Raw genomic sequence first — 12,733 nt, 5'->3', positions numbered from 1 at the left:
TCAATAACAACAGAAAAGAGACACATCATCATTGCTCAGTGACTGTGTAAGAGAAGAGCTGTCAGCTGGTCAGTACATCTTGCCTTAATCAATGACGTCTTTTTTTCACAACGCTGGACACCTTACTCAGAGCTGATGATTTCACATAGCCCAGCAGGACTAGAAAAGAGTTGTCTCGATTTTAAAAAGAGTAAGCAAACAACATCAGCTCATCCCTTGAAGACAGCAGTGCCTTCTTTTCCCACCACATATGCCTGTACAGAGCTTTTAATTGCAGCTAAACCACAGAAAACCTGCCACAGACTGGCTTTACGCTACTGCAGTTGATCCAAAGTGAAGTGAATCAAGAGTTATTTTTACTGAATTCAAGACTTAATTGCAATGAAAAGGAATTTTAAGATATTGAAACACCTAACCAGGGAAAACTATTAGGAGGTGTAGTCTAACCAGTGAAAAGTCTTCTGGACAAGGGAAACACACCATATCTTGAAAAGGTAAGCATTACCTTAAGGTGGCTTTTTTTTTTCTTCAATAATTAACATTTAATATAAATTCAGTATTGAGCACCTCATTTATATGGTATTATATGACTCATGAGTAAAAATGATACACACAAAAAAGCATATTTTAAGTTTCTGTACCTTTTTAAAAATATAAATCACTGAAACATACAGTTTTAGGAAAAATAAAAATCCCCTTTTATTCATCAAACATGCAGTTTTCCACCCCCAAAAGAAATATCAGAAATTTTACTTTTCTACAGCAGATCGCTTCTGTGATTTTGCTTGGTAATTTAATGCCATCTTAGTTTCCATGCCAGTGTAAATAGCAACACCTGAAATTAGACAACTTGTTTTACCAAAGATTGCACAGTACAATAACTTAATAAAAGCACAATTCACTAGATATTAAACTCTGACATTTCTTTAATTCTCTGTATTCTGAAGAAAAATAACAAGATTTGGATGATACTCAAAAGGCTTTAATACCTTGGTTCTTAGAGGGACATCTTAAGCAGCATTTACATCTCATTCCAGAGTCAGAGTTCCCAATTGCTAACATCTTGCTATGCATCAAAGCCAAATCAAAGACTGGTTTTGAATAAATCCCCTTGCATTTTCCAGTTCTTGTTTCGGCATTAATTATAGAATCTAAGACATACATTGTAAAAGAAAATCCAGATAGGGCTAAACTACAGGACACGTCCAAGAAGACTAGACGACAGCCATCAATTTAGCATGCTTCAAGAAAATTTAATAACTAATAAAAAGAGTGACCTTTCAATATTACTGATGTTGCTGTTGATAATACAAGATTGAAAGACTTAACTTGGGAAGATTAGACACAATGACTAAACGAAGCTTTAAACATGAAGATGGATTTAAAATACTTAGTAATCCAGAATACCTGTACATAGCTAAAATAAAATAATTTAGGATACAGATTGTGTTGCAGTAATGACGAACACTGCAAACACTGTGAGGCAGACCGGAAACGACCATTCATATTAGGAATATCTCTGCACAATACACAAGTTAACAGAAATATTTAAACCATCCTCTACAGTTCACAGAAATACTACAAACAACTTCTATTAGTTTACCCATTTTAGATTACAATTAAAAGCAATGAGAGCAAGTCAAAATTAATATATACTTATTACTTTCTTTTTGAAAAAAAAAGTTGCAACATTTTGGCTTTTTGGTCTAAGTAGCTGATGATCCTTCTTGGGAGTACAGAAGTTGTATATGATACAGGATGACTTGGATCCTTATCCTTTTTGTCACCAGCAAAGAATGGCTTGTTACAACTGAACTACTACTTCCACTAAGTTTTCTTGAAGGATCTCAAAAAAAAACTAAACTCACTTTGTGCTTATTTCTGCTAAAATATTCAAAATTTTCCACGAAACAAAGACAACTCTCACACACAAAACACACTGCCTGGTAGAAAGTCTGATTTTGATTTGGAACTGTTTAAGTGGATTTTTTTTTTTTTTTTTTTAATATCAGCGACACTTACATCTGGTTGGAGTATCTGTTTTGACAAATGAGCAGAACAGATGTAAAATTTTTCAACAGGTTCATTAACTGCTTTGGAATGACAACATTAATTCACCATGCTTGGTCAAAAATCATACATTTACATGAAGAAGTTGAGTCATCATCACTAAGCCTTGAAGACTAAACTATAAAATCCCCCTCCTAAAAACCTCTATAGTCATTGTACATTATTAATAGTTACTTTATGGCAAATAAAGCAACAGTAAACCCTATTAAAAAGTTGCAAATCAAATGATTCAATAGAAATCATATGCTCACTAGTAACTCTAGGGTTGTAACCTTGTTTGATATTTGCTTATTACTTCAGGATCCATTTAAATAATCAATAGAAATATTTACCAAAGATTTTTTCTGTATTCTTTAAAGTGGCTCCTCTAAGAAGCAGATTTTCAGATCCTAATGGCCTGCAAAAGATATAGATTACAAAATATAAACATTTAGAGAGAAACAGCAGACCTTAGTGGAAAACATGTAAAACAGGAAATGAGTCTTACTCAATTATTTTTATTTTGAGTAACAAAATTACTAGGCAATATTTAAAGCTTTTAAGTGAAAATGTAAAAAAATATATCCAGAAGCCTAAAATTAAGCTCATAATTTCACAATTCAAGTCTTAAACCAATGCATCTAAAATCCACATATGCATGTATGTAAATGAAGACTCATCATCCTAACTGCAAGGTGCTTATTTTTAAAAATAGAGTCAAATATCTTTTAGGTTTATATAAACTGCACTGTCCTGCATGTTAGAAGTACTGACTAAGGACAATACATTCTTCCATTTTATTTTAAGTATAAAAAGTATACAACTTACTGTATACATTGCAAACCATAAAAATAATTTATTGAGGATACCCCTGCAGTTTAAAATACAATTCTGGAGCATGATATGTAATAGAAGTCACTATATGAGTGCAAAAACAAGGACTACTTTATAGCCAGACAGCACACAGAACTTTCAGACTATTTATACAGCGATGAAACAAGATCAGTATTTCTGAATGTTATTTAAAGCGTTCTTGTGGCATAAAACCCTCCAAAATCAAGAAACTTTGAATAAACAAAAACACCAGGGCTGTAACTCTGATGTAAAACCTGAAACTAGTTCAATTTAAACCAGTGGAGTGCTGTTAGATCAATGATTTGGGTTATAAGACACTACACCCCGTGTAGTAAAAAATACCAATTGCTCTAATAGTGCTATTCAAGGAATACAAGTATTAGTGCCACAAATCTTCTCATTAGTATTATAGAAACATTCCAGTTGGAAGACATCCTCAAGATTATCGAGTCCATTCACAGTGTTATACATAAATAAATATATTGCTGTTGAGATTTAAAAGGTCTGCTTATTTTCCTTTCCTCTCCCACCAAAGCCAACTTCCAACCAACTTTATTAGTCAAAAGAATCTTTAAACTGAAAGACAAAAAAAGACTTTTCATAGCAGACTGTAGCAATTTACTACTACACGATCACAGAATCATTTTCGTTGGAAAAGACCCTCAATATCATCAAGTCCAACCATAATCTCACTCTGGCACTAAACCATGTCCCTAAGAACCTCATCTATACATCTTTTAAATACCTCCAGGGATGGTGACTCCACCACTTCCCTGGGCAGCCTGTTCCAATGCTTCACAACCCCTTCTGTGAAGAAAATTTTCCTAATATCCAATCTGAATCTCCACTGCTGCAACTTGAGGCCATTTTCTCTTGTCCTATCACTTGTTACTTGGGAGAAGAGATCAACCCCCTCCATGCTACGACCTCCTTTCAGGTGGTTGCAGAGAGCGATAAGGTCTCCCCTCACCCTCCTTTTCTCCAGGCTAAATAGCTCCAGTTCCCCTAGCCGCTCCTCATCAGACTTGTGCTCCAGACCCCGCACCAGCTTCGTTGCCCTTCTCTGAACTCGCTCCAGCATCTCAGTGTCTTTCTTGTAGTGAGAGGCCCAAAACTGAACACAGGATTAGAGGTATGGCCTCACCAGTGTCGAGTACAGTAGCACAATCACTTCTCTAGTCCTGCTGGCCACACTGTTCCTGATACAAGCCAGGATGCTGTTGGCCTTCTTGGCCACCTGGGTACACTGCTGGCTCAGGTTCAGCTGGCTGTCGATCAACATCCCCAGATCCTTTTCCACCAAGCAGCTTTCCAGCCACTCTTCCCTGAGCCTGTAGCGGTGCCTGGGGTTGTGATGACTCAAGTGCTGGATGCGGCACTTGGCCTTGTTGAACCTCATACAACTGGCCTCAGCCCAATGATCCAGCTGGTCCAGATCCCTCCATACCATAATTCCTCAATCTGGAAAGGAGAGCAGGATCATCAGGAAAGGATGCCTATTCCCTGGAAGTAGGCAGCTGTTGCTAGAACAGCTCACATGGCCTCTTTGTCTAGAGGGACCCCAGGGACGTACAGCCCAGAACAATTGAGAGATGGTCACTCTGGATGGCGACAGATTTTTGCACTTTTTTGCAGTGCAGTTATACAGGTGTTTCCTGAAAGCTATGAGACTGACAGACTGAGCAGCCAGATTTCCCCTCCTCTTTGCTTACTGAGATCAAAAAAATCACACTGAGGTTAGGAAGGCACTTAGCCAGAACAGAGTAACTTCCCACACGCTGGAGTCTAGGATATCACCCAAGCAAGAAGCCTTTCCCCTCCTTATAGCTTTGCCTCTGTGGCAAAGGTCATGAACAAAATCAGGTAAAGCAAGTCTCTTCATTGCTGAGTAGACAGAAGATTCTAGGCCGAAAAGACAGAAAGACTCATACCTCTTTTGTACTGCTTCATTCTTTTTCTCTATTTGCTGGACAAGAAATGTCTTGGGCTGCAGACTGCTCCTTGAGCAGAACACGCCCCACTCACGTCAGGGTGAATTTGCACAAGAGACCAACCTTTCTAGGTGCCAGACCCAGGGTAAGAGATTGCTGTCTCTTACCGCACATACAAAATGCATTTCCCTGGATGTTGCCTTCCTGAATGCACACAACACTGTGGACATTTTAGACAAATGTACAAACACCCTTAGTAAAACTTAAAATTATGTTTGGCATGCACAATCTCCTCCAAGAAAAAAAACGAGAGAAATACACAAGTGATACTATTCATACTGTTTGGTGCACTACTGAGACCTCATGCTAATGGGGCAGTATTATGAAAATCCTACCAACATAATTTACAAACTAAGTACATATCAAACAAAAACTGAAGTTGAATTAAGACACAGAGAGAAATCTCACTGATTAAAACATGAAATATTTATGATAAATGAAATTAGTCTGTAAACTTCTAAGAGAAAATTTGTCAATAGGACAAAGGAACACAATGTTGGTGAAACAAAAGTAATTCTCATTATTGATACTTAGTTAACCCTAAAAATGTTTGAATGAATAGAAACCCTGGATTTGCCCTACCTTGCAGTAGGCTCATTTCTATCATGGTAAACATTTATTCGACCAACAAATCTGCAAAGGAAATAAATGAGTAGCTTAACAGCACTTCATAGAAAACATTTATTACAGTGAACAAACAGCTTCTAATTAAACATGCTCTGATTATCCAGAAAGTAAACAATACAGAGATATATATGTATATATTTAAAACACAGAGATACAAAAAAACCAGACAGTAAGTCAATGTAAGTTTGAATGTAAAAACATAAAAAATATTATAATAATTATGAATAAATCTTCTAATTAGACAAGAAATCTTAGGGAATAAGATACCTGGGGCAACAGTGTGATTACTATCCTTTACAAAACTCCAAACCTACAACTGTATTAAAACCAAACCAAACCAAAAGCATAAAGTTAATAAGCAATTTTTCCCTCTGAATATCTCTAAGTACATTTTATCTATATTTGGTGGGTTGACCCTGGAGAGCAACTAAGCACCCACTAGCCTCTTGTTCACTGCCCCCCCAGCAAGACACAGGAGAGCATCAGAAGATTAAAAGTGAGGTGAAGACAGTTCAATAAGGAAAAAAACCCAAGCAATGCAAAGGCAACCACCCACCACCTCCCATAAGCAGACTGATGCCCAGTCAGTCTCCAACCTCCCAGAAGTTTTACTGCTGAGCACAGCATTATATGGCACACAATAACCCTCTGGTCAGCTGAAGTCAGCTGTCCTGGCTGTGACAGCTCACAGCCTCTTGCCCAGCCCCAGCCCGCTTGCTGGAGGGCAGAGCAAGAGACAGAGAAAAAGCCTTGACACTGTGCAAGAACTGCTCAGCAGTAACTAAAACATGCATGTGGTATCACCACTGTTTAGTCACAAATCAAAAACACTACACCACATGGGCTGCTATTAAGAAAATTAACCCCATTCCAGACAGACTCAGTATTTGCAACACCGCTGTCCCAGTGAGTAACCTCAAACCAAAAGGGATTAAGCTGGAGATCAGCATTCTGGATGGCAAAAGGAACTGTGGGGAGCTGGAGGGTCTGTTACCCTGGAAAAGAGCCTCTCAGGCTCAGAGGAGTGGCAGCCCGTCTGCTGAGAGAATTTACACCACAGCAGGACCAGACCTAAAGCCACTGGACAGTTTGTTACGATGCGTCACAATATAAAACGACTTTGTGCCTTTGGAAAGAAAGATTCACCACTGGGGTTTGTTGAGAGGCAAAGTGTCAATTAAAAATTAGCAGAAATAGAAGCTGTCTACCAATAAGCATTCTCATTATTCATGTGTCAACAGCTGTCCCAGCAAATTTCACCATCTATAATGGCTTGAGCTTCAACTTACAAATGTCCACTTCATGAGCCATGTATTTAAAAAAATACCAAGTCATTCATGGAATTGGTTTGCTAAAGAATCTGTTCTCTTGCAGATTTCTAGACCAGTTCCTTGATCACTGAGATCAGGAAAAAGAAATAGCTCCACACCTCAGAAATAAGCAATGTTTTCTATGCATCTTCTGACAGTATTTACCCACAAAAGAGTGCATTTCAGTTTGTCACCATATCGTTTTCTGTGTATTATTTCAGCTATTTTTACTGTAGCAGGAAGAAGTGTTTCCCAATACTACATTTTTTTTGTCTTTCACTATTAAAAAAGAAACCTCAAAAGGAGGCTTTAAAAGGCTTATAATTAAGTTTAGTGAAATTTTGTACAGTACTTTTGTAAAATACTGAGTATTGCATGACTTTCAACATGGCTAAAAAATTGTAGAGGTTTTTCTTCCTGTTCTAGATGCTTAGTTTTCAAATGTCTTGCTAATAATTTGGCTTCATACTATCATGAACTGATATCTCAAAGCACTAAGGTAAGGTAAGGTAACGTTGATCGCTAATGATAAAATACATAAATCTGTATTTCAAATAGTCTTGGTAATTTTTTTTTTTTTTTTTTTTGGCTGACTTCCTGTCAGATCTGATTAAATTGGCATTGTTTTTACCTCCATGTGGTTGATGAAAAGCTCATATTGGGAGCAGAAGCATTTGCCATTTTCTTGTTGTTCACCTGTGCTTCCATTATCAGTAACTCCAATCTGCAGTTTCTTTGCAAGAATCTTTTTAAGCCACTTCACCATTTTGTGAGGGTTACTTTGGTTAGAACTAGTTAACATAATCCATAAATCCACCTAACCAGGCACAAACTGCAATACTTTGCAATATGCTGAAAGCAAAGGAACAAGTGAGAGTGCCACTGGCAACCTCTCTTCATCCTCTCTTCTCCAGAGTACTCCTCTCAAACTGTATGTGACATGGAAGACACTGACGTACAGACTGAGAGAGGGTGTCAGTGTCAAGAAATACACCAAATTTTTTTTTTTTTTTTTTGTTAAGATTAAAAAATTAAATAGAAATAAAAGTTCTAAAAGTTTTGTTATGCAACCCAATAGATTGTCTGGTGCACCCTCCTTCAGAGAGTGGTGCCCTAGAGCAGACCAGTGAGCTAATTGCAGGAAAGCAGCTCAGAAGGAAGACTAACCTGACTTCAAGCTCACTCTCGGGCCCATCCTAACCAGCCAGATGCAGCCAGTATCTTTTCATTATGATACTCTTACAATGTATTGTTAGGGTACCTTATATAACACAGGTAAGAATTATTTTCTTACTTATAAAGGTCAGGCTGAGGTTGTTCACATTCAATGGTGGCATGTAGTGCATCGATTTCTTGTTCATTGTGAAATGCCCTTGTGTCTTGAACAGCATAGTAAGTCTGGAATGATTAGAAAGGTGTAAATAAAATCAAAAAGTAAGGACAGATACACAAGACATTAACCTGCAAATATACTTCAGTTCAGCATGAAATAGGATTTACTGTCTTTTACATAAGAGCTCACAGTTCAAACGAGATGCTTGTAACTGGGTATCTTACATTATATGCAAGTACCATGCAGTGTGGTCACAAGTCAGGTCACGATAAAAGCATTTAAGTAAAAAAGTTTGTGCAGTATCTCTGTAATCTGCATGCCTATACTGGACATGGACAAAAATCACAAATAAATATTATTTTAAACTTTTCATAAAATAATAACATTTTTAAGAGATATGAAGTCAACTGGTAGAATTCTAAGTTACAGAAGTTAGTGTATCTGCTCACACATATAAGCATGAAGTCACATTATGATCTGTGTAAAATATTAAATGCATACTTCGCCTTAAAAAGAAAATGTAGAACATTTTATTACTTTATGACTGGATTCACCATCCAAACTAGCTGTTGTAACAAAACATGTTCCATCTCCTCTACTACTTGATAGAAATATTAAGTCACATGGGAATGTTTCATCTTCTTTTACCATTACAATATCTCCAACCTAAGGAAAAAACAAAACAAAACAAAATAAAATGTGTTTATCATTTATGTAGCAGCCTAAATTTCCAATTTCAAAACTGAAACCTGGGTCCACGCAAATATCTTGAAAATTCATCAGTTTTTATTTACACAACGATTTTACCACAGGAGTCTGAAAAACTGAATTATACTTTAAGGAAGGACTGAGACCTACTGTTTATTACCTTTACTCTCAGGATAACCATTTTGAACATATCTTATTAAGTTTTGCAACATTATTTGAGAGATGAAAGATACTATCCTTGTTTTAAGAGGAAGTAAAACTAAACATTGTTTCAAAACCAGCTGGAGCTGTGAGCTGCTCTCCTTGGCTCTTAAGCATCTAGCTCTGAATATTATAATTAGAAATAGCTAAAAAAGCTAAGAATTCAAAGTCTGCCAATTAGAACAGATTCATTTTCAGCAGAATTTGTTACTAGACGTCCATCCTCTTTTTATCCATGTTTAAAGGTGAGCAAATTAATTTTTATTCATATAAATACAGGTAATATTTTACAGTGTGTTAAAGACTGTCCCAGTCAACCAAATATAAATTCAAAATATTACTGTAAATCACTCATTTGAGAGAAACAGCCTTTGATACATTTTTGGAGGTCACCTTTTACAAAGGTACATCAAAAAAATGAACAAATGGCAAAAATATACTACGTCATAAGAATACAAAAGTTCCAATAAAAATCTCATCACAATATGTAACTTTTGCAATTTTTATGTTGTTCAACATCTGTTCAATATATTTTAATTTCATGATTAATTACTGTAAAATTCAGCTTAATTGTTGTTCTCTTGATATACTTATAAAGGTAATTTCCAATATCCTTGGCAGTTGGCAGGAGTCAGTTAATTCTAGTTAGGCAAAATAGTTTGATAACAAACAGCATTAATAACATCTAAAAATAAATTTGTGACAATTGAGGTAGGATTTACTAACACATACTGAAAAACTATGGTGATGATGATAAATGAGATTTAACTTCTTGTGGGTATGAAAAAGGCTTTTTTTTTAACCAACAGCAAGGAAAAATCACAGATTGTACATACGGCATAGGAGACTGCAAGTTGCTGAGCATACCTGTAACAACCAGGTATGAAAATTAAAAGAAACTTAATCAGGTTTAAATAAATTATTAATGTCCATAACCATAGAGGATCAAAAATGGAGAAAAGACAGAAGACAAATAATGAGTGTGATTCCAAGTTAAAAAATGGAAAATGAAAGGAACAGCTATAAGAGGAGTGAACAAAGTAAAGATAAGGCAGAAATATATCTAGCTTCTAAAAAAATTTTATTCAGAGGCATTCAACTAAAAATTAGTATATTGCAGGTCTAATCTCCATTAAATGTAATAAATGGTACAACATCATCATACTACATTTCTGTATAATTTGTTTTACAAGGGGTGTGAAGTAAAGCTCTGCTAAGTTATAGTTACTTACTCTTAATTTTCGGCTTTGCTTTCTAACCAGTTTACCATGTTGAATGAAATGTACAGGGCATTGGTTCATTGCACTGTCAGCTTTATGTCGAAGCCAATCTTCATAACCCTAGAAAACAGTGAAATTGAATGCTGCAGTGATGCACAATTGGCTATAAAGACACAGAACAGCTCTAGTTTGCAACAAAAATTTTAAAAATCATCCTTGATCAAGATAAGGAAAAAAAAAGAAAATATGAAATTGTAATACACATCAGTAATACAGTCATGTTGGACATAAATAAAAAAGACCATTCAAGGTTACAATTAGTAAAAAAAAATATATATTTTAATTAAGACATTTTGATAAATAGGGATGTTTACAATGTATAGAGCAATTTCTGGTGTTTAAGTGATCATCTCTTGCTCATGCTCTACTGACTCTTGAGTAAATGCCAAGTATTTATAGAAACAGTTTCTGAGAAGGTAGAAGTGTAGAAAATACCTTTTAGAAGATTGGGACTCCACACTGAGGGATGATAAAGCGACGACATGACTGAAGGTAGTCATATTTCCTGATTGTCATACAATTATGTCAAAATTTCAACTCTATATACAATATATATAGTCCTGAAGAATTTTGTTTCAAGAGACTTTGCAGAGTAACTTATTTTGATTGCTCAGTTATCCTCTGAATTTGTGTTTTACACAAACAGACAAAGTAAAAGACAGCAAATCTGCAACTTTCCATTCAAAGGTCCTGCCATGGGATAAAGATTGGAACTAACAAAGACACCAGTGGTAAGAGATGGAAAATATTGCTTGTATTCCATAGCATTTTTACATCTAATTCTCTTGAGCACTCCATGTAGAACAAAGTATCACTACCGTGGATGCTCTCAGAGATAAAGCGAGAACTCACGGAGTCTTTAAAACTTGAGTGTAATATACTTCCAGGGGCTGGCACAGCTCATCAAGTGGGTCCCAAAGTCTATACCAGTTGCTGGGAGAAAGACTCAAGGGGATAGACAGAACTGCAGTATGAGCCGCAGCATGTAATAACGCAGGCTTTGATAGGCCACTACCAAACCACAGTAGGACTCTAAAGTGTAACATTTAAAATACTAAGAGTGAGAAAGCCACACCTAAAATACTATAATAGCTATTGCATGTATCACAACTTCTGCTGACCAGCAAGAACTGAATTCTACTATAGAATATACCCAATTGTATAGTTAGCACTGCAAAGAAATGGAAACTACTCTTCACAGTTTCTTTGAAAGCTCACAAAGGAAAAGTCTGCATTAAGCATAATGACTGTGAAGCTAATCAGTTATCCTATTAAGGGACAATCAAATTTACCCTTTATACTGGGCCCATCCTAGATGGAGTTAACTTTCTTCACAGCAGCCTGTTTGCTGCTGTGCTTTGTTCTTGGGGCTAAAACAGTGTTGGTTACATCACAGTGTTTTGGCTATTGCTGAACAGTGCTTGTACAGCATCAAGGTTTACTCTCCAACCTACATCCACAACAAAAAAAGGTCAGTAGGCTGGAAGTGGAGGCTGGGAGGTGACACTGCCTAGATAGCAGACCCTAAGCAACCGAGGGGATATTCCACACCATGTGACATTGTGCTCCGCCAGAAAAGCTCAGGGAAGGCAGGCAGAAGGGGCTGGTTTGTGGTGATGACATTTGTCCTTCTAAGCAAGCATTACAAGTGCTTCCTTCCCAAGGAAGTGGCTGGTCATCTACCTGCAAATGGGATGTAGTGAACGAATTCCTTATTTTGCTTAGCTTGTGTGCGTAGCTGTTGCTTCCACAGAATCACAGAATGGTTGGGGTTGGAAGGGACGTCTGGAGATCACCTAGTCCAACCCACCTGCTAAAGCAGGTTCACCTAGAGCAGATCACACAGGAATGTGTCCAGGCAGGTTTTGAATGTCTCCAGAGGAGGAGACTCCACAACCTCTCTGGACAGCCTGTTCCAGTGCTCTGGCACCCTCAAAGTAAAGAAGTTTCTCCTCATATTCAGATGGAACCTCCTGTGCTTCAGTCTGTGCCCATTGCCCCTCATCCTATCATTGGGCACCACTGAAAGGAGTCTGGTCCCATTCTCCGTACACCCACCCTTGGGTCCACCCTTCCCTGTCAAAGTGTTGCTAACATGACACGAGTCTTTTCACCTTCCCTCTGTTTTCTCCCCATCCCACAGGAGAGGGGAGTGAGCATGTGGCTGCTGGCCACCACACCCTCATTTTTATAGTTTTTAGTTTTTATAGTCATTGTTTTAATCATCATAGTCCATCATAGGTACGTAAGAAACACAGACACTACCCCTTACAACTTTTGAGCTAAAATGAGTAGCACTCTAACCTAGTAACTTTCTTCATGTTCAACCTCATTGATTGTTTTTTCCCCAAATGCCATTTTTTTTTTCCTGAAGCATGA

General features: G+C 37.0%; 1 protein-coding gene across 6 annotated transcripts in view; it reads right to left on the bottom strand.

Annotated features, from left to right (window-relative positions):
* The window catches only part of ATP11A (ATPase phospholipid transporting 11A), a 131,027-nt gene that overhangs the window by 41,198 nt on the left and 77,096 nt on the right, over positions 1-12,733 (bottom strand). For all 6 annotated transcript variants that reach the window (XM_071807556.1, XM_071807548.1, XM_065829629.2 and 3 more), the window contains exons 5-10: positions 10,307-10,414; positions 8,703-8,831; positions 8,127-8,230; positions 5,478-5,528; positions 2,403-2,467; positions 754-835 (exon numbers count right to left, since the gene is read on the bottom strand). In XM_071807556.1, coding sequence (XP_071663657.1) covers positions 754-835; positions 2,403-2,467; positions 5,478-5,528; positions 8,127-8,230; positions 8,703-8,831; positions 10,307-10,414 — 539 coding nt within the window. The remainder of the gene's footprint in view (positions 1-753; positions 836-2,402; positions 2,468-5,477; positions 5,529-8,126; positions 8,231-8,702; positions 8,832-10,306; positions 10,415-12,733) is intronic.

This window comes from Patagioenas fasciata, chromosome 1 (assembly GCF_037038585.1).
Source record: "Patagioenas fasciata isolate bPatFas1 chromosome 1, bPatFas1.hap1, whole genome shotgun sequence".
Taxonomy (NCBI): Eukaryota; Metazoa; Chordata; class Aves; order Columbiformes; family Columbidae; genus Patagioenas; species Patagioenas fasciata.
Note: the sequence above shows the minus strand (reverse complement) of the source record. Positions and strands in the feature narration are given on the sequence as shown.